At 36.3% G+C, this 27,247-nt stretch overlaps 1 protein-coding gene across 3 annotated transcripts; it reads right to left on the reverse strand.

Moving 5' to 3' along the window:
• Window positions 1-36: 36 nt before the first annotated feature.
• Window positions 37-25,704, reverse strand: LOC146000247 (juvenile hormone esterase-like). 3 transcript variants are annotated; one of them, XM_083137671.1, is made up of 10 exons: window positions 25,339-25,704; window positions 21,906-22,043; window positions 19,273-19,429; window positions 15,262-15,447; window positions 10,853-11,043; window positions 9,901-10,075; window positions 6,575-6,753; window positions 2,992-3,139; window positions 1,736-1,859; window positions 37-290 (listed from the first exon to the last, which is right to left on the reverse strand). In XM_083137671.1, the coding sequence occupies exons 1-10, from the start codon at window positions 25,474-25,476 to the stop codon at window positions 107-109; spliced, it is 1,620 nt and encodes a 539-aa protein (XP_082993797.1). In that variant the 5' UTR covers window positions 25,477-25,704; the 3' UTR covers window positions 37-106. The 3 variants fall into 3 exon arrangements, with proteins under 3 accessions (XP_082993797.1, XP_082993799.1, XP_082993798.1); XM_083137672.1 differs by having other exon boundaries at window positions 115-303; XM_083137673.1 differs by lacking the exon at window positions 25,339-25,704 and having other exon boundaries at window positions 21,892-22,016.
• Window positions 25,705-27,247: the final 1,543 nt, after the last annotated feature.

The following is a 27,247-nucleotide window of genomic DNA, read 5'->3' on the forward strand; positions in this document are numbered from 1 at the left end:
ATGAAGTTTTTTTAAAGGAAAAATGCATAACTGTTGCCAATTTTTTTTATTGCATTATGAACATTATTAATACAAACAAAACTTTTTCAACACTAATGCGTAACCATTATATCTCTGCTTGGAATACATCTTGTTCAATAAGTTCATCCAAAGATTTCCAAAAATCATATTTCTCTCCTAAAAGCTTTTTCTTCATTCTTAGTTCTGTCCCAATATCAAGATAAGACATATCATTTGATACTGGTTCCCAAATGACTGGTACTATTTCAGATGCTTCTGGAGTGGGATTCCTGGAAATAAATTCTTCAGAATTTCATTATTTCTAGTGGAATTAAATCAAACAATATTAAAAAAAGGCTAATTGGTAATGTCATAATTTTAAAAAAAATAATTAAAAAACTAGTATGCACTAGCGTATGCAGGATTATCTTTGAAAGTAACTCGAAAATAAAATATTACATAGCTAGGTTCTTGATGAGGGGGGAGGAGTTACACAATACAATGATTCGTAATTACCTTTCTAACCTTAGTTTTAAAAGTTGTTGAAAGATGAAAATGGCAATCATTGGTCATTTTAAAGAACACTGGCAATTACCACTTTGGTTTTCCCCAATATAAAATACAATAGATAGCATGAGATACAAGATATAATATAAATAAAAGAGAATAAATGCATGCTCAATATTATTTTCTTGAGACAAATTGGCTAAAAATTTGTTTTCTATATTAATCTGCTATGACATTATGTACACACATATATTGAGCATAAATGGAATCGAACAGCAAACAGTTACAAAGGAAAAATAAAATAACTAATGATAGGGCAGTTCTACTTTGTTACATTATTGTTGTTATTCCTGCCACTTACGGTGTCAATGTACTCTTGCACTGTGTAAATCCTTTTAGATGTAACTTGTATACTGGCAATGACTATGTTTTTGAATGCATTTGGTAGCATGTTAAATAAGCGTATACCATTATACGTTACCCCTTTTTCGTAGAACGTGGTATTGTGTAATTCCATATGTAAGTCATTCTTTCCCCTGGTGTTGTAGGTGTGGTAGTCCTTATTTGCTGCATGTGTATTTTGACAAATTTTCATGCCTGTTAGGATTTCATATAGGTACATGGAACTGGCAATATCTGTAATTCTTGAAATAATGGTTTGCATCCCACATTAAACTGTAGGTCCAGTCCCGATTAGCCTTCCTATGCATAAAATGGACTAAGAACCAAGTATGCTTTATAGTCATAAGCTAATCAGATTGGGACCTGCAGGTTAAAATCTGATCCAAACAGCTATGAGAGGCTACTTAAGTGCCTATCTCGGGTAAAAATTGAAAAGCATTTGGATAAAGAACAATCACTTGACATAAATTAATAAAGGTGACAAACCTAAAAAGAGGAAGGCTAGAGAGAGATCTAGCATGATTATTGTAAACTGAAAAAAGTTAATCAGATCAATTTGTAATTTTGGTTCTCTATTTCATTGATTGGTTTATTTTACTTGGCTTTTCGTCTACTTTTGGCTAATCACAAAGATATGAGGATGAGTGATGGATATGATGAAAGGACACTCATATAGAACACCCATAGAGTTGTAGCTGTGGGACGGCGATGGATTAGATTGTTTGGCATTGCAACCATAAAAATGCCCAATAAAGATAATTAAATATTTCCGCACATGAAGTTGAAGAAAGAAAAAAAAGAAGTCGTTATTCCAAAGGTTACTTACCCATGCTTAGCAAAGTTGGTCCATAAAGTAAGAATTCTATCTGCAGTTTTCTTGTCTGAATCATTCATGACTGGGAACAGTTTACTGGTGAACAAGTACACCATATCATCAGTATGGGTCGCACCTGGTTCAGATTGAAACAAAGTATGTGTAAGTAGAGTAAAAAACTAGAAGATTCTAGAAAGTAGAGAGACATTTACAGCTTTTACAAGAGAAATATCATCTGAGCAAAGTCGTGCCCAGCTGTATAAAATAGGCATGTATGATTTATAAGTTAATCAACGTAATTTTAAGAAAATTGAATATAAAATTCACTAACAGTTTACTGGAAGTTTGCACTATATGCAAAATAAATTAACTAAAAACAGATTAATCATATTTGTTAATATTACATGTATATTCTTCAGATGAAGTGGCCCATGCTCCAACTGTCCAACCTTATCAAATATGCCACTTTATGTGAACGGGAGTGTACAACACCTATTCATGGTCACAGAAATTACCTATATGTATAAATTAATGTGTGTTCATCAAAATTAAATTAAATTCTTCACAGACTTTAGTCGGTAACGCGTCTGACTACCATGCTCAAGGTCCCGGGTTCGATCCCCGGCCGGTTCAAATCCGGGAACTTTTCTAACGTTGGAAGCAGCTCCGGTGCTCACCCAGCGTCGAATGACATGGGTACCTGGGGGAAACCCTGGGGGGTAAAGGCGGTCAGGGGCGTGATGCTGATCACATCACCCCCACTCACGACCGGATCAAGAAAGTGTGGGGCGTTACCCCCACACCCCCTATATGCCTTCATGGCGTAGTGCTAAGCACAGGGGAGCACTTTTTTATCTTTTATTTTTTCAATTATTTAAAAGTAAAAGTGGTTGATACAAAAGTCTGTTGATATGTATCTGATCTTTTTTGCTCATATTTTCAGGAGGAACTGGAAAGAGCATTTAAAATATGGTTTTGAAAGAGTAGGAAAGTTTCAAGATAATTTTCAAATCCTGATTACAATTTCTGATACCATCAGAGATATAGGGATGTAAAAATTATTTTTGTCTGAACCGTTTTAATCATTCTGTCTCTGTGAAGTTGGGAAGGGGGGAGGGGATGGTTTATGCACATGTCAACAAGATGGGGCACCATGCCATTATGCCTTAGATGTCCGCACTATGGTATCATATATTATTCCAATTTTATACCTGCAGGAAATTTAAATAAAAATTTGAATAAGCTTAAAATGTTAATAGTAGCACTACCTTTCCTGTTATGTATCCCCAATACTTTGAGCATGCTGTTCTGTCCCTCATATGAGAAATTATACATGAAGACAGGGGATGAACTTTTTTCCTTGTGTAATTGAGCCGCTTTTACAGTTCCATATATGAACTTGGAATCAGAGTCCAGCTGAAATGCAAAAACGATCAGGTAAAAACACAATATAGCTGAATAATGGCAACTTGAACACACATTAATCACAATAAAAATCTTGATCATGTGCTGATCAGTGGCATATTCTGAAAATTTGACCTGGTTTACCACAACAATTCTTATTTATTGTACAGGGTGATCTGTTTGAGATGTCAGGAAAGTAAACCGTTAAATAGAAGAGGTAAATGTACATATCTCTGAGCAGTTTGTTGTAATATAAGCAGAAAGAATGTAAGTTTCGAATAAGTGGAGGTTTACAGGCTTCTGACACGTGGTGGTGCTAGCGTGCATGGTAGACAAAGACTGTGGTCACGCTGCAACAGCATGCACATAGTGGCATATGGTATTCGAAATTTTCGAGTGTAACATGCACATTAGCACTGCCAAGCGGCTCAAGTCTGTAAATCTCCACTCACTCGTACCTCCTGTATATAACAGTACACTTTCCTGACATCTCAAACAGGTATATATTTATTATATATTAATTAGATAATCATAGAAATTAAACAGAAATGCAACAACTTCCAATTTTCTGGTACTTTATTATACGGGCTGCTTCAAAATGATGTGAACGATTTCAACTCCTTAATTTTTTTTATTTTTTGTCCAAATTGCTTTCAATTTTACACGTAATTCCTAAAACTATCCAAGCTTTTTTGATAAAATTTTGAATACAGTATCTCACAAATGTTCTATGTGAGCCCCCTTTGTTATCCTGCATACATCAATTCAGTAATCCAATTCTGCCCAGACCCGTTTCAACATGTTTGCATCAACAGTTTGCCCAGCAGCAGTAATGTGCTCTTTCAGTTCATTGACATCTGCAGGTAGAGGAGCTTTGTACACAATGTCTTTTAGATGTCCCCACAGAAAAAAATCACAGGGGGTTAAATCCGGGGATCTTGGTGGCCAACGTAGTAACTGTTGATCATTTTGAGTAGATCGCCCAATCCAGCGGTCTGGCAGTCTGTTCTTAAGGTAATTTCGAACATGGCGATGAAAGTGGCACGGCACTCCATCCAGTTGATAGATGAAGTTTGCACTGTCACGTTCAAACTGTGGCATAAGCCATGTAGTAAGCATGTGTAGGAATGTTTGTCCAATCATAGTTTATTCGTGAAAGAAGTACAGACCATACACTTTGGTAGATGAAATGGCGCAAAACACATTAGTCTTTGGTGAATCACGCACAACTTCAACGATTTGACGAGGATTCTCAGTCACCCAGATGCGAACATTTTGCTTGTTCACTCTTCCTGTCACATGGAATGTAGCCTCATCACTGAAACAAATTTGTCAATAAAATCATCATCACCACTGCATAAATCTAGAAATGACTTACAAAATTTTTTGCGGGATGTGTGATCATTAGGTGTTAAATGTCGTAACAACTGCAATCAATAGGGATACATCTTTAAACGCCTACACACTACGTGCCAAACAGTTGTTCGAGGCATTGTTAGCTCTTGACTCACTTTCCTTGTAGACTTTTGGGGGCTGCGCTGAAAACTAGATCGAACTCTCTCGACATCTGCCTCAGACGTGAACGGTATACCGGACAATTTTCCTTTGCAAATGCATCCCATTGTCTTGAATTTATCATACCACTTACATATGGAGTTCTTGGAATGGTGGTTCTTCATGAAATTTCATACGAAACTCACGCTGAACACTAACAACAGACCGACAAACGTGAAACTGTAGGATGCAAAAAGCTTTCTCTGCACCACAGGCAGCCATCTTGGAACTTATCACCTTGCCACCTAGTGGAGAAATTTGGAACTACTACGACCGTTGCAAACAAAACTCGAGGATATGTTTGAAAGTATTTACATAGAACTTTAATTGTTGATAAAGTTTTATCGCTCCTGGAACAGTTTCTAATCTTTCTTCTTTTGAAGCATGCTGTATATATGTATGTATATATATATGGGGCATTCCATTGTCATGGGTGGGACACGCAGGGTACATTTTTTTTTATATTACAGTAACTATTCTACTCATAGTTAAGTAACCTTTATCTTACAGTTTCTGTGAAATTAAATATGAAACTTAACACTGTTGATTAAATATACTACACTTAAAATATTTTCTCAGATTTGTAGCAGTAAGTGAACAATATTGTGTCATGGGTGGGAGAGACTGAATACTTCCTCTTCACTAATTGACCTTTGAATATTCTAGTGGAGTTGAGGGGAAAATGTTAAAGGAAAAATTAATTGTTTTTTGGTGTCAAAGTGGGACACAATAGAAAACAAGAAAATCGAAAAGTTAGAATAAACTAATACGTAAAATACCTTGTACTTTCTAACTTAATTATGTAAAATACTTGAATTTTTATCCAAAAGATTAGATTGTTCAGTCACAAGATAGGATGAAATTACAGCATTGCTTTTCATTTTAAAAATTGAAGTTCAGGAGCACTTTTACATGGTCCATATACACCCACCGCAAAATGACTTCAGACCTCATAACAAAAGCACAAAAAATACAGAAAATTCATGTGAAAAGCTATTATTTCAGATTCTGTAAAAAAATTTCATTCCATGTCCAATATTTAGGCTTTGTTTCCATGGAAACCTTTCTAAAAATGGAAAGTTGAATCTCATTTTTAGCCATTGTTGTTGTTTCCATGGAGATGATTTGAAATAAACAATTACCTAATTTCAAACCCCCATATCTCCTTTGCTAATTAACATAGAAAAATGATTTTATGCGCAATGGATTCAGCTCGATGCCTTCTATTGGATTCCGTAGAAAATTTATTTCCATGTCCAATATTTAGGATGAAGTGTGGTGCAAGTTGGGGGAGCCTCTGCGACATTCTGAGTGTGTTTCAATTATGTGGAAATGGGTCCTTTGATTGAGGTTATGGCCAATGTGAACCAGCATGCCCATATCATGCTGCCAGACAACCAGGTTTTGCAGTTTGTCTTTCATCTTAATGAGAAATTAAATATTCCCATTCCTGTCTTCCAGAATGACAATTGCCGCTTTCACCAGGCTGCAACTGTGACTGACTGGCTTAATGAACATTCACACATCTGAACTGTCCTGAAAAATCCCCAGATTTGAACCCAATTAATAATCTGTGGGACCACCTGAAACAATGCATCAAACTTCATGGATGGCATCCATGCAATCTGCCCGACCTGTGCAATTCTTTGATGCAAGAGTGGTTGAACAATGTCTCCTACATTCAGAAACTTGTCCAGTCAACTCCACAGCTAAGTGAACTCAGCAGCATGATGAGCTATTTATAGCATGCTGAATTTATGAAGTAAGATTCGTTCAGACATTGGTGATGCTTGATAGAAAACTGCTTATACCTTCAATTTCTACATGCTTAAGATTTCCTTATCAATATTTTATTTTTAATACATTTAATTTATGTAAATTTTTCAAACTTACCTCCAGAAACCTATCAAGCAACTCAGGTTCAAGTGGCTTGTTATGAAAATAATATTCCTTGATCCTACGACTAATTTCCTTAGATTTTTCTGTGTTATCTTCATACAAGAAATGTATTGGGGCTAAGCGTTCAAATTCTTCGTCCATTTTCTTCAGATATTCGGGGTCTAATATAAAAGCTGGAAAACATTAAAAGGTTTAATTACTGTCATAAATCCCAAATTTACAGAAATATTTAAGCCCCATACCCTGCATCTATCATTCATAGCAACTTGTTCAATAACAACTAAAAAGAATCAGTAATTTTTTTGTAATCAAGAGAATTATTTAGGTTTTGAGAAACAATGCATGTGGTGAAATAGTTGTAATTACAAGACACACACCTATCCCTGGTCTTTGGCACAATGGTGCATGCTGGTTTTAATGGATAATATGTGACCCACATTTTATGAACACAGAGAAATATAATATAAAGATATGTGCTAATAAAAAACACATTAATTTAAGTGTTAAATGTGACTTACCCCCAGTGAATTAAACATCTCAATAACAGCTTCATGAAAACTGATAGCAATATTCTGGAGCTATCTCCAGGGTTTTTCATTTTACATTTCCTTTCTACATTTGAAATTTCACATGCAAATATTTTATTGTATCCATTTTCAATTTTAATCTCGTAAACATAACAATAACATGATGTCATCCAAATTAACTGTAGCCCTAGCACCTAAACAAATAATGAACTTCCAAATTGCCAAAAATTATACATCAAGCCACCCACCACAGCCATTCAATTCCATTTGCCCATCTTCTGGGATGTTCCTGGCCTAGAACTTAAAATTCTGTGTTGCAGCCTCCGTGGTGAATCCATTGCCGTCCCATTATGAAATTTTGCACACAAATAGTCAATTGATGTCTTCAAAACATATATTTCTTTCAAGAAAATTAAAAATGGTGTTTTTGAGATTTTCAAAAAAACTTTCTTTCGGGTTTTTTAAAAATTACAAAATTCAAATACCACAATCATGTTGCATTTCAAATTAAAGCTCATTAAAAGCAGAAGAGAATGACACCAATTTGAGCTTTCTACGTGAAATAGTTTTTGATCTACAGCTGTTAGCTGTTAAATTTTGGGATTTTTGCTTTTTTTGAAAGTCAATAACTCAAAACTAAGAGCCGAAAAAATCTGAAATTTGGCAGTTTTCGTCAACTCTACTGGTACTACCACTGCACCAAAAATTATCAATTTCCAAGATGTCAAGGATCAGACCACATTTGATTTGGCATGGAATGACCCTATAATAGAAATAATCCTAGAGTTTTCCTTTTTTTTTGTTTACAACAAAAAAATCTATCTGGAGATACGTTATTTTAATTCGCTTTGTTACTTCTGATTAGCTTCTCTCCATGACTCAATTAATTTCATGTATTTATAAATTATGAAAAATTCCAATTGGTTATTACAAAATTTAATCACTTGCGAGTTGCGGCAGTCGACAGTTAATGAAACACGTGTGTGTAAACTCATTCGAAAGCTTTCACTATAACATTTAATTACTGTCATCAAATTTTAACAAATACATTTATTCGTAATATTCACATATTTTAAGAATGATACCGATAAAAGTTTAAACCCGGGCAATTGTCTAAACGATTTGTACATCCAAATGCCGAACACGACTGTACCATATATTCAACCCACTTAAGACTGAATAAATTGTTCGAAGAAAATGCATGTCAACTATTAATGTAGCGATGAAACACTTAATAAGACTTATACACTGAATGCATAAATATGGTAAAATTATATTTCTTTTGGTGCTATACGAAAGCAAAGAGGAGATAAAATACATGTTAGCTTATGGAATCATCACGTTTTCTTCCCGTCTTCCCTGGAGAAACTAATCGCAAAAGTGGCTTCAGTTTTCACGGCCGATCAGCGTTGCAGCGAGCGTTCCAGTTATATATAGTTCAATGGCCTGGCCACAGAATGAGCATGCTTGAGCAGCAGTGTTTCCTTTCCCTATGATAGGGATTTAGAGGGAACCAGGGTCGTCTCACTAATCAGGAGATTCCCTTGGATGGAGAAAGCTCCTTGTGCATGCATGGGCAAATTGTGGAACTATTCGTATGCTGGAAGTAATGAAATGCATGAATCAAAGACTCGTTCCAAAGGATAATAAAACTTTTTTTAAAAAAGAAATGCAGCTGGGTCATCTCATCTCTGATTACCTAGATGACACAAAGTATATGCTGCTGCTTTAGCACTGAAACCAGTAGTGGCATTCCAGTAGTCTTATTGCATTGCACATTCTAATTTGTTTTGCCATTATAAGGTTCTGAACTTGAAATACCATTGAGGTTAACCATTAACAACAAAAGGTTTTATACCTTTCATGTTGGTTAATCATTACTTTCTTAATGAACCTCAACTTACTTAAATCAGTTTCACAGTAATAACAGTAATATTGATTATAACCCGTGACTCTACAGCTCGTAAGGGCCTTGGCCTATCTCCCAACTGCCAGTCTCCCTCCCATCAACCAGTAATGGGGTGACGTGGGGTCAGCACGTCAAACCCTCAGCTGTTACAGGAGATTTCCCAGACTGGGTTATGCTACTAACTCGTAGCTCCCAAATTTCCTCACGATGGTGGGTTGCCACTGGTCCTATACAAAGGCCAAAAACCCAGAGACTGAACCCAGGCAGACTCGAGCCCATGCCATCCCGCAGTTGGAATCCAAAGCACAGTGCCTTAGACTGCATGGCCATGGAGGAGGACAACAGTAATATTACTGAGCCTAAAACTAAAAACTGTGAGTTTAGGTGCTACTCTTCCATTCCATATTGCAATGTGTCATCAATGTTTACTAAAAGGAGGTCATGAAGAATACTTTGGTAACTTATGTTGCTTCGGATTAAGTACATCCTAAATGTAGGCATTTCTATCAATCTGAAAGATTCTAATGTAATCTGGTTATAACTCCCAATAAGATGCCAATCTGCTGAGGTTATATCAGAAAATTTACCTCGCACATTAAAAATTACAAAAATCATGACTTGAACTAGGTGGTACCAATAAGTGAAATTTTTTAACCCAAGCTCATGAACTATCATTTAAATACATGTATTGCACCAATACACAGGTTCAGTCTTTTGATGTCATCAGTCTTTCAGCATTGCAGATTGAGACCCATAGATCTTGGAGGGCCCACCGTAACCTGATTAACAGAGGATAATGATACAGATAATTGATAATTTGTTATAATAAAGGAAAAGAATGAAATTTATTAATGAAAATACAAGAACATGTGATGGTTACTTACTAGCTGACAGAAGGGCACCTTCATCAGAATTGACACCAGCAATCCATGGCACATGATTGAACTTTCCAGACCTTAAAATTTCCATTGGATGTCGTGGTAAGAATGCTGCTTCGTCTTTCCTTGTCTTAAGTTCTACCACTGGAGAAAATGGTAGTATCGTAATATGCTTGTTTTCCTACAGCAGATACATGAACATTTTTAATTACAACAAATTAACTTTATAATAGCTCTACAAAATTATAGTTATGTAAATATATGAAAATAGTGAACAAAAAGTAGATAATTTACTGATCTTATGATATCTGCAATATCCTCCTGCCACACACATGCTACACACTACACCAGAGAATGACGCATAAAGTGTTAATTGTAATCAGTCTTAGGCATGGAACTTGTGAGTTTGAGTTTTAAGTCCACTTTATGCACACTTTATGGGACCCGAACCACTATGTGCCTCAACTGGGTATTGAACCCGGGACCCCTTGATTGCAAGGCAAAAATGCTACCACGCTGCACCATTGGGGTAGCCCTACATGAAACTTGTGAATCCCAGTGCTTGCTGCATGTAGAAAACACTTAGCCACTTACATACTGTAAAACTTTAAACACCTACACACCTGTATTTATCTGTTTAGCGTGCCAGCCCCATTGCAGAGTGGTTATCGCAGCATGCTACAATGCCAAAGGTCCCGGGTTTGAATCCTAGTGTGGACATGAATGTTCTTTGTGACTATCCCTTCAGTCTCATAATATCATGGCTCATTCTCATCGCCATGATTAGTCAGAAGTGGCAGAAGAGCAATGCTAAATAACAAAAATCAAATCTGAGCTTTTTAGTGCACTTACACTGTGCACTGTGATTTCACTGTAAGATCTTCAATGCCACTTATAATCAGGGCAGTCTAACTTTGCATAATCTTATTTTGAAATATAAAAAAATACAGTAACTAACCCTAAATTTTGGTGTGTTTTCAGGAAACTTGCTTGCTTCCAACGTTCTAAAGAAATCAATAAGTTCCTGTGAGCTTTTGGCTTTGAAACCAAGAAACTCCCCTAACTTAAATGCTTTTTCTCTAGCATGCCCTTTGACAGCCCATGAACACAGTGCAGTCCCACTTTGGGATATGGCCTGGTGGAAAAGACCTGGAAGAGAATGGATAAAAATTAACAATGAAATTTATAATCAGTAAAGCACAATTCTCTATTTATCGTAAATAATATTGTCTGCCTACTCTAAAACCAAAATCAGTGTAAACAAGTACACACAGCTTCTGAGAAATTCTATTGGTTGTTCGTATAGCAGCTGTATAGGAATCTTGAATAAAGGAATATGGTGCACATGATAAAGCCATACCATAATGTAGCCACTATATTGAAGTTGTGGAACCTCATATCATGAGCAATGCAGCTATAACCAATATATCTGTGAGCAAAGTAACACCAGAATTAACACACGCGAAAGGAACTAATTCTCAGAAGTAATGTTTTGTTTGTCCAACACTGTGGCTGTGTAGTTTAAGGCAGTGGTTCTCTACCATTTGTGAGCCCGGTGAACTCATTTTTTTAAATTCGATGCCCAACAATTCTACTAGTAAATACCTTTCTCATCATCATCCATTGCCGTTTCCTGCCTCTGGCTGGGTCACCATAGTAGTCAAGCCTCTCCATTTTTTCCTGGTCTTCCACCACTCCTCTCTTTCCACGGTGTTCCAATCTTGCCCTCTTCTCCTAACACTCTCCACTATCTGCTCTTTCCACCCACATGTTAGTCTCCCCCTTGGCCTTATTCCCACTCCATGTGAATTGTAAGCTTTTACTGGTAGTCTTTCTGCATCCATCCTCTTCATGTGTCCGAACCATCTCATCTGTACCTGATCTATCCTGTCCTGAAGCTTCGCCACACCCACTGTCTGTCGTATCTCCTCATTCCTTATTCTATCCGTTCTAGTCTTCCCCAATATACTCCTAAAAAATTTCATCTCCACTGCCTGCATCTTTCTTTAGTCTCTCTCTGTCATTGTCCAAGTATCTGTTACATACGTAATTATTGGCACATAGTATGTGTTATATATTACCTTCTTGCATTTCATAGGTACGTCCCTGTTCCATATTAATCTTCAAACGCTTTGATATAGTCCACCACCCATTTGTTCTCTTCTGTTTACCTCCTCATCTATTCTTCCACTTCTCTCAATTATGCTTCCTAGATATTTGAAGCTCTCCACAACCCTCGACTCTTCCATGTCCATCTTGGTTCATTTCTGGCTCTGTTTCTTGTTGTTATTAGCACCTCGCTCTTTTCTGCACTGAAATTCATACCTGCTCTTCAGACTCATTCCAACTATCAAGCTGTTTCTGTACTACTTCTCCCGTTTCCCCATATTACTAAGTCATCAATGAACAACAAGACCTTCATCTCTTCCTCTCCTATCTTCTTCCCCATCTCCTCGTTAATTGCATCCATTGTAATTATGAAGAGAATACCTTTAAAATTTATACATTAATATGCACCATTCAAATACAATATTAATAAATAAATTATGGAATAATCATAGAGAATATGAGTTCTATTATGTCTAGGCTTGTTGACAAGTGTAAAATTTGATTTAAATTTGTTAACAACTAGATGTAATGAAATATTTTAGTTTCTTTTGCCTAATATCATTAACTTAATTCGGTAAGTATTGATTCTCATTTGAATGTCCCATTTCGGACAGGGAAAAATTCAAATTAATCAAAATATTCCCACTTCAATAAGTTTGTTAATGAAATTGACACGCAAAGTAAATTGACCATGGTATCCATCCTCATGCCCCTGGTTAGATCAATTGAATACTCACCTACACTGTTAGGAAAGCATTTCTGTTATCGCAGTGGAAACCAAAAGACAATCTTTCGAAGTGGTTGCGAGCTTAAGCTGCAAATCATTTCACTCTTCCTGCCCTAACTCGAGAACTGCCCCACGGTTGTAAATCAAATTTGGAGGCTGCACAGACAACAGCTCCCTCTCGGTGGCTTTGATTTCTCACCAGAACTGGCGAGAAATAATTTCTTCTCATTGCAGGTGAAGCCTGAATGAAAGGTTATCTTTCTGGGTGGTTGCAAGTCCTAAACTTCAGGAGAATCTCTCGCGGCCTGGTATAATTGACATCAGGGTCCACGGGCGGTTGAGAAACACTGGTCTAAGGTACCAGGCTTTGGGCTCATGCTACAGGAAGGGTGCTGGTTCAAGTCTCCTGTGGGAAAGCATATTTTTTTTTCCCCCTGAGATTTCAGCCAGTGTATGGGACCAGTGGCCACCAACCATTGTTAGGAAATTGTGGAGCTATGAACGAGTAGCGTAACCTTGTCATGGAAACCTACATCATCAACTGGGTGTTCATTGTGCTGACCACACGTCACCTTGTAAGTGGTTGAATGGTCACTCACCTCTACTGAGGCATGTGGGAGTGAGGCTGGCACAAGGGATCCCAGGTTCGAATCCTGGCATGAGAGTGTCCTGTCATCAATTTAATCATATCATCACTCATTGCCCTCAAGGGCTGTAGCACCACAGGTTATGTTGTATGGTTTTGTTTAAATCAGTGGCAACTTGTAGAATTTTTGTGGTGTAGGAAGTTATGGTAAACAGACCGATGAAAGTTTTTGAAAATGCGTTCAATTACACAGTAACATGTATCGCCTGTATCTTGGATTAGCCATTGGATTTGTAACGTTAGCTACAGGCCCTCCCTGAATGTCATGTGTGGATTAAGAACAGCTTTGTCAATACCAACCTCCTGATAAGAAAAGGTACCGTTTCAACTCATAAATTACGCTAAATGTAATAAAATTATGCTAGGGTTTATTATTATTATACAATTATTAAATTATTATTAATTTATTACCATCATTTTCAGATGACTGTAGTAGTTTTAAGTTTAATTTTATTTTGTTATTTTGGAGTTGTGAAACTGCGTTATTGATTATTTATTGTAGTTAAGCAACATTAGGAATTTCGACCATTCAATATAATGGGTTTAGCATAGCGCTTGAAAGAAGTTGAAGAAAATTCCATGACTGGTGACGGCGTCCATTCAATGATATGTGTTAATTATTGCATTAACACCATAAATTCAAATTTAAGCAATGTTTTTTTAGGGAACTACACTCTTTTTGGGGAAAATGGGACTTGTTTGCCCCCCTCCTGGAAAAAATACCTTCCTTGCCCCTCCCTGGAAAAAATCCTGCGGATGTCCATGCGTCGCTTTGTTTTATTTGTGACCTCCAACTCTTTCTACCGATTTCCTTTTATGAAATGTTCCTCCCTTGTCAAATCGGGGGAAGATAAAGAAAAGATGAAAACAAGAGGATGGATCAGGACCTGTAAAAGCTTGTCCCTTGGTCGGCATATTTCCTTTTGTTTGAAACAAGTCTGCTAGAGAAGTACAAACAAGATCTGGAGAGTTTCTTAAAAATAAATATTTCTTCAAAATATCTTCATTAGAATTCAGTTTCTATGTTTCCCAGGGACGCCAATTTTTTAGATCATGCTGGATTTTCCATTATGCCAAACACAGAGTGCTAGGTGCCAACAAAGTTCAAATTTTGCTAGATTTAGAACCATTATGCTAGAGTTGGCCCCACTGTTGAGGAACCCACGGGACCTTCCTCGCGGACCGTATAACTGGGCAACCCCAACCCTCCCTTGCACTGCCCTTCACCCATCTGCCTGTAGGATGATGAGAAAGGTTCCTCAGCGGCAGGCAAAGACGGTCAGTCGTCTTTGGGTAACAGATCTGGAATGAGCAGGTGATAGCTAGCACAGTGACTCTTGACAGTCGAGTAGCAAACCTTGATTGCGCTCAAAATTTTATAACGCTCATTAAACTCTTAAAAAGTAGAAAACTGGAAATAAGTAGTATAAATGAAACTGTAAGAAGTTCCTCATTTCCTACATGGAGGAATCGCCACTGCTTTACATGAACTTTGGAGAATAGTTAGCATTTATGTATTTATCATGGCATGTGTCAGGCGAAATTGAGATTAAAGATTTTTAATTCGTACTGAGAAGAATAATAAATAAAATAAGCAGCCTTAAATAACATTGTGTAACAGTTTATACAAATTGCATCCACTTCCATCACACAATAGCAACATGTTACAAATAACAGTAATCTAAATTATGCTAATTTCAGTGTTAAATATAACAATACATTGTCTATGCCTAATTCATAGTATTTTATATTGTTGTAATTACCACTCTAGTCAATTGAGAATAATATAATTTCATAAAATGAAATAAAAAATATAATGAAGAAATGAAAATTGGTATTTCATTCTCCAATCTAAAGTATACATATTAATAGCACATCATGTTACCTTTCGACATTGGAGACAACATATGAAGGTGTACACTGGAGCCACCAGCACTCTCCCCGAAGATGGTTATATTGTCTGTATTTCCTCCAAAGGCTGCGATATTCCTTTTCACCCACTTCAGAGCTAATACTTGATCTTTCATTCCATTGTTGCCAGGACACACCTCGTCTTCTGTGCTCAGGAATCCTGAGTATAAATTATATTCATTCATGTAGGGACATAAAATATAAAGTTGAAAAGAACTTTGAAAAATAGGTTATGAGCACATTGCTTTAATAAAATAAAAAAGTGCTTTCAAGTAGTTCATGTTCCAAAATTTCTTTTTAGGCTCTTTTTTCAATCTTTCACAGGTTTTCTTAAGAGTTTTAAATTACATTCCAAATGGGTTGTAGAAAAAAGGTATCGTAAAGTAAAAATTTTTAAAGGTTAAAGCGGGAAGTTTGGAAATTGGCAGCCCACTGACGAATGAAATGTCAGTATTTTTTTTTTTAATTTTACTTATTGTGGAATGGTCATTATGTAAAAATTTCAAGAATACTTTTAAAATGTTGGAATGCTCATTAGAAAATAATGACAATTTTACTCTAATTTACTTTCTTTGCAGTGATAATATTCTACTTTAGAAGTTATTTCAAATTGTACCATTATAACAATACTATTTAAGGAATATTTACTAAAAAACACAGCTCGCATTTCCATTCTAAAATACAACTTTGCATAAGTATGAGAGTTCCAGGATTTTTCCTTTCTTTTCAGAAATATTGACATACTCCAAGATTACAATTAACACTTTCCCAGCAGAAAAATAAGTTGATACTGAGAATTGATGAAAAATAAGAAATAACTGGGATAGTATGTAAATTCTAAGATAGGAGGATATCATCTTTCACTGATAGTAGTAGTTGTTAAATTACTATTTGTTGGTTTAAGAGACCATTATTTACTTTTCAGTCATCTGATGATTCTTTTTTTATTAATCATTTAATAAAAGATTTTTGTGCTGTAGCTTCAATAACAATTGGAATAAATCTGTGATTTGCTCCCTAATCCATCAATTTGCAGCTCGACAACAATGTATGATTAGCAAAGGAAACCTCTTCAAGTTTTATACCTCCAGTAATATTGTTTGATTTCTTGTTACTACAAACAACTATATATGTACTTTCAGTGTCACATTATAGTTTGCCAATAGTGCATTTACCTTCATCTTTATTTTCAGTAAAATACATCTGTGAATCTGAATCTTTAATGATTAGTTAGTCATTACTTGCTTTAAGGGAGCTTCCAGACTAAAGAGACAAGTAACACTGGTGTTTCACAAGAGGCACTCCAGTCTGCCAAAAAGCATTCACTATGAGCGCACAACCAGCAGACAAAGGTGATATGAAGAAGGTGCAGTGTAAGTGACACACAAGTGACATGTACAGCTTGCCTTGTCACTGCAGTATGAAATGTTGCATTTACTTCTGAAGATCGTTTCCAAGTGTCACTTGTCACTTTGGTTTGAAATCTCTCTGGCATGTATAATTTTTATAAATTTGAAACTTACGTGCAGCACTTGAAGTGTAAAATGTTAGCTGTATGGATGTTTGGACGAGTCTTTGTGTTAGATGGGGGATGATCCTATGAATTAACATTGTGACAATGAGACAGCTGGAGGATGCTATGTGAAAATTTTGCTAGCTGGAAGGATACCATCCCCCTACATCCCCCCCCCCTCACTTCAAACACTGCTTATTTGATGAAAATGTATTTCAGCAGTATTTTTACCATATTTTACAACTAATTTGACGAGTTCCATAAATGTTAATGAAACCATGCACGCCGACTACGTGGGTGCTCCGGGGCTCGAGCACCCACATAAATAATCTTGTGGGTGCGCCGCACCCACAAGATTTTTAGTTTGGTAAAAACAAAATAAAATAAATATTTCTCACTTGCCATTATCAAAAAATAATAAGCAATTAAACATTGAGATGGAAGTTAAAATTTCTAACCTCTAAAACATTATTGGTTCAAATGTGTTTGTGCAAAGACAAGCAAGCAATACATTTCCCCCTTCCTTGCCTGTCTCTGGCCAAGTCAAAGGCAGTCCCCACAATAACAATGGAAGTGTATTGTATTTTGAATAGAATACCGTCTTTTCGGCTTGCTTTGATGTTTCCTTACAAGTGACACACTACAATACGCTCACTCCATTCGTCAACAATTGTTTTAAAATAACTACTGGCCGATATTGAGCACTAATAAAGAATAAACCGAATGGTGATTCTTCGTGAATTAATATAATGTAAGACATTCGCCAAAGAAGCTAGCAGTGTTTCAATCGCTACAAGAAGCCAACGAAGATGGTGTTGTAAAAAACATTCCCAGACTGAGTTTGCGACCATTCGGTCCCACAAGGTGGTGTGTGAGGGTAAAATCACTACAATCGTTGGAAAGTAATTATGACGTTCTCTTGAAATTTTTGGAAGATCTGTCAGAAGAAAAAAGTGAAGTCGGTGGGAAGGCTAGTGGATATTTTTCAAATCTGCATCAATTCAGATTTCTTATTTTCCTGAAAATGTTAATTTCAGTTTTCGGCAGGATTGAACAACTTCATTCTTCTTTTCAGAAGAAATCATTGTCATACCGAGAAATCAAAACTTTGGTGGAAACTTTGTCTGCCAGTTTAGCTTTACAAAGGGATATATTTTTTGAGTTGTGGAATGAAACCATGAGGAAAGGGAAGGAATTGAACATTGATAACCAGTTTTGCCTAGAAAAGGCAAGATGCTAGAACGCTACGACGAAGGTAGTGATCCTTATACGTATCAAACGCCGGAGGAAATGTACAGACAAATATTTTTTGAAATAATTGATGTGGCTGTGAATTTGCTAAATCGTAGATTTCAAACAAAGGTTTTGGAACTTATTTCACAACTTGAAGCTTTTGCTATCGGTCAAATTGGTGCTGATCGAATTCTGCAGTTCTATGGGACAGACTCTGATAAAGACAAGCTAACATTGCACAGGGACATGTTTCTAGATGTGTACAGAACGAACAAAGAAAAAGTGGCCAACTTGTCAGACATTACAAATATTTTAAGTAGAGAAAACAGTGGTCGTATGCGTGAAATGCTCACAGAATTTGTGGAGTTTGTACGGGTGATTTTAACTATACCTGTTACTTCTTGTACTTCTAATCGGTCATTTTCAGCACTTAGAAGATTGAAAACGTTTTTGCGGTCAACAATGACCCAAAAAAGATTGAATGATTTGGCAATTTTGCAAGTTCATAAAGAAATGACTAAAAATATTGACATTACCAAAATTGCAAACAAATTCATAAGTGCAAATGACGTAAGAAGGAATGTGTTTTATATTGAAAGTTAACATGTCATTATTATTATTATTATTATTATTATTATTATTATTATTATTATTTGGTACATAAAATTAGTCATTTTGTAGTTTCTGTTCACAACAAAATCCTTGCATAGTTCTTTCTGCAATACAATTAAAATTATTTGCATTTATGAAGTTTTTTCATTTTAATTTGTATGAATGTGGTATTTTCTTTTAGTAACGTGTTGATAATATCATTGCATCTTGCAATCATTGTGCATGTAAGTTGCTTAAAGTATAAAATACTTGATAATTGCAGATCTAACCGCCATTGATATGCACCCACAGAAATTTTGGAAAGTCGGCGCCCTTGAATGAAACAGATAGCCTAAATTCTCAATTGCCTTTATGAAGCTTTGAGAAGAAAAACAATGACATTTACGAAGGTTGCAAGAAGCAAACAACATTTCTTATTGAATTATTAAAACAAGTCTTGAAATTCCTACATTTTACATACTTTTTTGGCAAACAAGACAAATAATGGTAATAATCTGCAGACAGTACATGATGAAAGGTTGTTTATAAGCTAAGGTGCAAAATTATTGAAATTTTAGAATACTTTCAAATAAGTCCCTAACAGCGGCAATTTACTCCTGACTGAAATTATAAAATATGTTAATTTACCGAAAACTCCAACTCTGTAGTTAAGAGTGACTAAAATTACTCCATAATCCATTAAACGTTCGGGTCCATGGCGACTTGAGTTTCCAGAACCATGCATGTATGCTCCCCCATGGATCCATACCATAACAGGGTCTTTTCTGTTGCTTTCTCCTGGAGGCTGCAATGTAAAAGATAAATCTTAGATCATACGACTTTACCAGCATTTACAGAGAATTTACCTAAATTTAAACAAGATTGACTCAAGATTCAAGATTGACGGTGAAGATGTTCTTTTGGGTTAGCTATCATGATTGTTCTGGAGAAGGTTCAGAGCTTTTGAGATGTAGCATCAATCTCATATTCAGGGACTGAGGTGAAAATATTCTCTCATGTCATCTACTAGGTGAGTTGTGGAGAAGATTTTGAGCTTTCAAGAAATAATATCATTTGCATCCTCAAGGACTGAAGTGAATATGATCCCTTGAGTTAACTATCATGTATGTTCAGAACTTTTGAGATCTAACATCAATCTCATCTTCAGGGACTGAAGTGAAGATGTTCTCTAGTGTCATCTAGCAGGTGAGTTGTAGAGAAGATTTTGAACTTTCAAGAAATAATATCAATCACATCTTTGGGGACTGAAGTGAATATGTTTCTCCTTACATTATTTACTAGGCGAGTTGTGGAGATGATTTTGAACTTTCGAAAGCTACGTCATTCTCATCTTCATGGAAATTCAAGGAATTCTAACATACTCACAAATACAAAACACATAGATTCTCTTCCAATGGCTAGTGAATATGTGCTCTTTTATGCTGATCAGCCTTATGTTAGGTAGCTTTTGGTAGAAATATGATGATTTAATTGCAACAATAAATACAGGAGTACAATCTTTCCTAACACTTAGAAACACGCAAGGGTCACACCTAAATTTAAAGGGGGGGTCCCAAACGCAAGTAAATAATTATCAGCACATATCAATAACTTCCTCATTAAGCAGGATTCTTGAAAAGGTAATAGACAAGCAATTAGAACAATACTTACATTCTAACAATCTACTGACAGACAGACAGACAGTTCGATTTTAGAAAAAAATCGCTCGACAGAATTACTTTTGCATGAATTGTTACATAACTGACGAAATATATTCGATCGTAAAAGAAAGCAATACATAAGCATTATTTCTCTTGACATCAGTAAAGCACTCTATGGTATTCAACCAAATTTATTAATACAGAAACTACATCAGCAATTCAATTTATCTGCCGCTGCATGCAACTGGATCGAGTCATCGACACAAAAGCCAACTCAATTTCAACAGTTTAAATGTATCTCTCAGTGTAGCACAGGGATCTATTCTAGGTCCTAAACTGTTTTAACATGTTTGTGAATGACATCACAGATAGTAAATTTGGGTTTGAATTATATTTGTACGCAGATGACTGTCTCCTGTATTGCGCATCAAGCAAATTAGAAAAAGTAATTGCAAATATTGAGAAAAACATGCTCGAAGTTCTTGAGTGGTATCAATCTAACATGTTGAAAGTGAATGAGTCTAAGACACAAGTATTAATACTATCCAGTGAAAACAATAACAATACGCTAATTGACAACATTAAAATAGGTTAATTTCAATATAAAACCATGCAAATCTCTAAAACATCTCGGTATGCACCTAGATAAGAATTTATCCTTTTCACAACATGTGAAAAAAAATGTGTGCACGTGCAGCACCTAGAATCAAGCAGTTCAATTTGTCTGCAAATATGTACACCTTGTCCACAAATTAGCGTTCTACAAAGCATTTATTAGGTCGTTACTTGAATACTTTTCCTCTGTACTTTATGGGATTAATAGAAATAACACCACGAAACTAGAGAAAATTAAAAAAAATTAGGCTATTCATAGCATAAGAAATATGGCGCACACGACCTCGCGTGCAAGCAGAGAAGAGCTCCAATTACCCACGCTGGAATCCAGGCGAAAATATGCATTTCTACTAAAAAATCACCAGGCAATTAACACACACCACCACTTATTAAGGGACAAACTAATGATATCTAGTAATATACATTATCCCAATCTGTGATCAAATAACACCAACAGTATCAGAGCACCAAAATGTAACAAGGTAAGATACGGATCAAAATCCCTGTCATCTCTGGCAAGTAAAGCATTGAACCAACTGCCTGTAAATTGCAGAAAGGAGAGAAATTTGGCTAAATTTAAACGACAGATTAGGACATTAATCTATGAATACTGACACTATGCCTCATCTACCTCATTGCCTCCTTCATATAACATAGCTGCAAAAATGTTTATTTTATTCAATTTCTTATATTTTTCAATTATATAAATTTATAATATTCCATTTTATGTATAGCTACTTATAAACAAATAGCATAACTGTATATTAATTCATATAGGGCAAAACGCTGCAGTTGTAGTTACAGACTAAATGTAAAGAAAATTGTAAGCTTGATTGTAACCCTACTTTAATATTAATAAATAAAATGAAAACAATTGTATGTCACTATTCTATTCCACTAGTATTGTACATAACATGATAAAACTACACCTGCATTCATCATAAAATTTTTAATGAGCAACATATGAGAATATATGAAGAGCTGTACTTACTGTAATTAACTTACTTGGGTTGTGTACACATTCAGGTACAAACAGTCTTCACTGCCTTCAACTCTTTTTGTAAGGAACTCATTTTGAGTACATATCGGACCTTCCTTCTGAGCATCCCTCACACCTTCCCAGGTGTCACATGGCTGTGGAGGCTACCAAAAATAACTATAATTAATGTATCATAAGTCAACACATGCTAATCAATTTACATTTACTGTGCATGACTTTACAATTCTGATCTGTTTCTAAATTAACTAATGTTACATTATGATTTTTTGTTTTACCGGAACAGCTGTTTATATCTGCCATTACTGCCTAAGTTTTATGAATATAAGACAGACAAATTCAGAGTTCACAATACATATCCAACACTTAAATACATATTGCAATACACAAAATCATATTGGGTTAGGAGGAGGGGTCCCACAGCATGGAGGTGCGGTCTAAGGTGCCAACTTTGATCTCTGGATACAGGGCATGTCCAGGTTTGAGTCTCTTGGGGGAAGAGTTACAACTTTTCCTGAGATTTTGGCCTGTGTATGGGACCGGTGGTCACCCAACATTGTGAGGAAATTGGGGAGCTATGAATGAATAGCGTAACCTGGTCATAGAAAACCTACAACAATGACTGGAGGATTCATTGTGCTGACCATACCGTATCAATCCCTAAGATTGTATGTTTATTTTTATTAAAGTCTCTCTGAACGCTTCACGTTGACCAGGGCATTCACTTGTTTTTCTCAGTTGTCTCAACCTCTGAGGCATGTTTACAATGCATTGTGTTGTGCCATGCAAACCTCCTGAGCATTCAGGAAACAGGTAATACTTCTGGTTATAGAGTCAGCGGTTTGCATGGTAGCAATTAAATAACACGATTCGGCATAGAGGAAGAGCTCGATGGCCTAGTAATATAGAGGTGAGACAAGCTGAGAGGGGACTGACTTTGGGGATTGAGTTGAGAGAGACAAGGTGGTCAGCAAGGCAGTAGGTCAGAAGTGGAACGACGCTCTGGTCGACGAATTGGAGAAGCTTACAGAGGACTTCGCTTATTTGATTCAGCTAAAGACTTCAGATAGACAGGTAATTATCCTACACCCAGCCATGATTCAGGTTCAATGGTTCATAAAACCCAACGAGTGACCATTGTCTTTTCTGTAGTCTAGTTCCTTAGTGTGATTTTGTACCTTTCGCATTGCCAAACGTTAACTCGTCATGCCAATGACGAGTGGTCTCATCAAGAGGATGAATGATGAGTAGTTTACATCACCCCAGCAATTAATTGCATAAACAACTGGTTCAGATCCCCTCATTCTTTAGAATGACACGATACGTTAATCCGTAACCAGAGGTGGGAGTGAAGCCAGCAGTCGGTAGATAGGCACCGGCCCTTACGAGCTGTTACGCCGCAGGTTATTATATTTGGTTGGGTTATTGTAATTGTAATAAATTCAGACAAACAAGAAACATACATTGTACAAATAAGCAGTGACCTATCCACACACCTGAACACCCCTTTAACCCTAGAACACTACCGTGTTCCAATATTACAGTGTAACTACCGCTCCATAAATTTTACATACATGAAGTAATCGATTTTTAAAACAACTTCTACATCATGAAAACAAATTTCTATTCATTGTGAACATTATTTTGTTTATTTTTCCTCATTTTAAAATGTATAAACATGGTTTTATTAAACATAGAATATTTTTAAGAGAAGGTCTTGCTTGACAAGCCCGTTCATACAATAAGAATGAAGGTGAAAAGTTCGAACATCAAATGCAAACAATAATAATATTCATAATGCTGTAAATAAGGAACAAATGTAATTTTAAAGTCTTACAAGAAAATAGTGCATGCTTCTAAACTTTAGTTTTCAAAATCTAAGTATGCAAATCGAATTTACAAATACCAAAATTATATGTGAAAGGTTTTCTCGTTTTATTACAGCTACGAAAAATTGACGTACAGTGCACAACATAACAAACCAAATCAAGATGATCAGCGCTTGCACCCTCCTTGCCACAGGGCTGCCTTATGTCAGACAGACAACTTGAGGCACTGCAAGGCAGAGGGATGAGTGGGTGGGAGGGATTTGAGTGCAAAGCATACATAAATTTTACGTACGGTAGTGTTCTAGGCTTAACTTGTCCACAATATGCCACAAAATTTTTCACAAAGGTAATTTTTATGCTACTATTACCTTTGTATACAATGAAAATGGACTTACTCCTGGTCGCCTCTGAAAAAACCCTCTCAAAAGGGAAATCTGAGTCAATGTAACATATTTTTCTATTCTGCCTTTAAAATATTTTGACAACTTAAAAGTTGCATTTTTCTTTTAAAATGTACCCAACACATAATATTTATCCAGTTTTGCCACAAACCATACAGTTTAGCTTTTGAAAATCAAAATTTCTCCACAGTGTCTTTCTACATGGCAATTGTTAATTCTGAATTTAAAATGAGTTTCATAGCAATAGATACAAATCATTCTACAAAATTTTGTGCAGTTATAATTAGTTTTGATGCAACATACACTGATATCAGAAGTTTTATGTAGATAATTGTTTTCTGAAGTATGAAGCTTCTTCATATCCACTCAACAGCTTTATTATAGCCTCTATTAAGAGAAAAAGCAAACAGATATTGTTGATAAGGTGTGGACTATCTTGCGAGATAGAATGTCCTAGCCTTAAGTCATTGGAAGATATGAAACAGAACAGACAACCCCCCCCCCCTTTGGGTATGTGCCTGCTCACAAGCCCCCTCTAATATCCTGTGAGACCCCCCTAGAGATCAATTCTAGCTCCGGGCCTGCTACAGGGTGGCCCAAAAGTCCTGCACCAGAGACATATAGCATCATGGTGTGGTGTGGTCTGTGGAAAGACCGCATAGTGAGCCCCTACTTTTGTTAAGACACTCTCACCAGTGACAAATACCTGGCTCTGTTGGGAGACTAATTACTTCCCGACTTGGACTTAATTGGGTTGCATCCGCAGTGGTACGCAGGTACGTCGGTGGCTGGATGAGAACTTCCATCAACGTAGGGAATTTGTAGAATGGACTCCCCGATCTCCGGATTTGAATCCCAAACGCATTGAACAAATATTGTACTACAGGTGCGGGACTTTTGGGCAACTCTGTAGTTTGCTTGGACTGGTCGTTCGCCCCAATGCCCCCTCCCCTCAGGTTTTGTCACTGGGACCTTCAGAACATTTAGGGGATGTAGTGATTCTGTGGATAAATCACAGGGAGGTGATTTCGAAAACAAAAAATCACACCTTTCAACTCTCCCCCATGCGTTCTTATGTAGTGAGACTGTCTTTTATTTTTTTAAGGAAATCTGTACAAAGTTACAGACTCTCCCTGTATGCAATATTACTTATATATGCGTTAATTATCCTAAAAAGAACCAATTATAAAATATTGTCTGGCAACACTTACCTTGAATCGGAGGTTTCCTAAAGGCGGCTTAGCATAAGGAATGCCCTGATATGAATAAAACGCATTTCCTTTTACTGATGAACACACTCTTCCTCGGAGTTTTCCTTCCGACACAGTCACGACAGGTTCGCTGGCCATCTTCTTACACACAAAACAAACAGTGAAATGCAAGTTCGGCAATGTTGTCGTTCTTTTGTCTCACGCGAGGTTTGACTTCGGTATTATCATGTGATAAGAAACATTAACAAATGCCGTGTTGCCAGAATTAGTACATGAACGTGACCTTGCACAATAATTGAACTTTATGGCTTGATTTTACTCCACTACCCAAAGTTCGTGCTGGACGTGCGATGTGTCGGTTTGACATACGTGTTTTTCACCCGTTCGATGATTGTGTTTACAGCAACCAATAAGCTCTACGTTATGTAACTGTTTTAGAGTATTTGCCGTAAACTGTTGCTACCTGAATTTTTTTTGTTACATCTTATCTGAGCTTCTACACCTCCCTCCCTTCTCCCCCCACCCACAAAATAATTTGCTGCGAAATGTAATAGAGACATGGTTCACTGATAGCGGTGAACCACGGTGGCGGCTTTAGGTTGTGTGGGAGGCAGTTGCCCCCTATTTTTTGCCACTTTTGCAACAGGACTATATGACCTCTTCATGCTAAGCCTTGTTAGATACAAAGTAGAGGCACGTATTGGTTCGGAACCTACCTTAAACTGTAGGTCCAGTCCCGATTAGCCTGTCTGTGCATAACATAAAATTGAACAAAAACTCAATTGTGTATACACATACTTTACGTATGATTATGTTTCAATTCGTGAGATTGCAACACTGCCTCCTTGACCTTGAGTACGCTGCCGCTTATCACTATTCGAAATTAAAGAATGACTAAGAAAATTTCGCTAAAAACAAAAGAGAAAAAATACAAGTCAGTTGGTTGTTACGTAGAAATGATTTGCACATAAGTTGAAACGGTAAAATATTTCCGGAAAATTCTCTACAATAACGCACAGTACAGTTCTTTAAATTTTTTTCACGAAATAAGCTTTCAAGAAATTTGTAACGATGGCCTCGGGAAGTCCCGAAGAGGTTATAATCTATAACTTCACAGAGATCAATGACCTCTACAAGTAGTACTGAACAGAAATAAAGATGTCAAATAATTATTTGACGAATTTCCAGTAGGGGAGGAGGGGAAGGGGAATTTCATTAACATCTCTTTATGCATCGATATATTACATAAATTATATATGTAGTCCCCCATTGGAGTATCCATCTGGAGGCTAAGGGGAACTTTCCCCTCTTGAGAAACGAGTGGTGATAATTTCCATTTTCTCCATTGTGCTTTTTTTTACATGAAAAGTAAAACTAATGATTTCTCTTTTCAAATAACTCAAAATAAAGCATTGTCCCTTGGGGAAAAGTCTGGATACGTCTATGAGTCCCCTGTTCCCCATACAAGCACCAAAAAGTAGTAATCAGAGGCATGGGTGCCCGCAGGGGGGGAAGGGTTAATGTAATTCGAATGGTCAAATTGTAGAGATATTTTATAACAAAAAATATTGTTTTCTGTGACTTACAGGCCGTAAGTTACAGCAACTATTTTTGTTATTTGAAGTAGGGTTACATTTAAGCTTAGTCCATTTTACACTGATTACCTAATTATAAAATGAAAACTTTTTGTCCTACATGAATTAATGTTAAGTATACAGTTATGCAAAATGCATATAGATATACAGAATATGAAAATTACAAATGTATGTAATTTTAAAAAACCTTAGTAGAAGTAATAGTAATGTAATAATAAAAACAATATTAATAATAATAATAATAATAGTAACAATAATAAAAAAGTTTCTCTGACTGCCCCTTTGAGAAAAAATCCAGCGGGCGGCTTTGATCA

The sequence above is a fragment of the Lepisma saccharinum genome, chromosome 16 (genome assembly GCF_977018435.1).
Source record: "Lepisma saccharinum chromosome 16, izLepSacc3.1, whole genome shotgun sequence".
NCBI classification, from domain to species: Eukaryota; Metazoa; Arthropoda; class Insecta; order Zygentoma; family Lepismatidae; genus Lepisma; species Lepisma saccharinum.

Bases quoted from the DNA above. Each gene is read 5' to 3' on its own strand.
- LOC146000247 (XM_083137671.1), bottom strand. From the start codon at position 25,476: ATGGCCAGCGAACCTGTCGTGACTGTGTCGGAAGGAAAACTCCGAGGA. The intron at 19,430-21,905 runs GTAAGTTAATTA...TTTACATTGCAG, and splicing joins TGAATGTGTACACAACCCAA to CCTCCAGGAGAAAGCAACAG. The intron at 15,448-19,272 runs GTAAATTAACAT...ATTTATACTCAG, and splicing joins CTACAGAGTTGGAGTTTTCG to GATTCCTGAGCACAGAAGAC.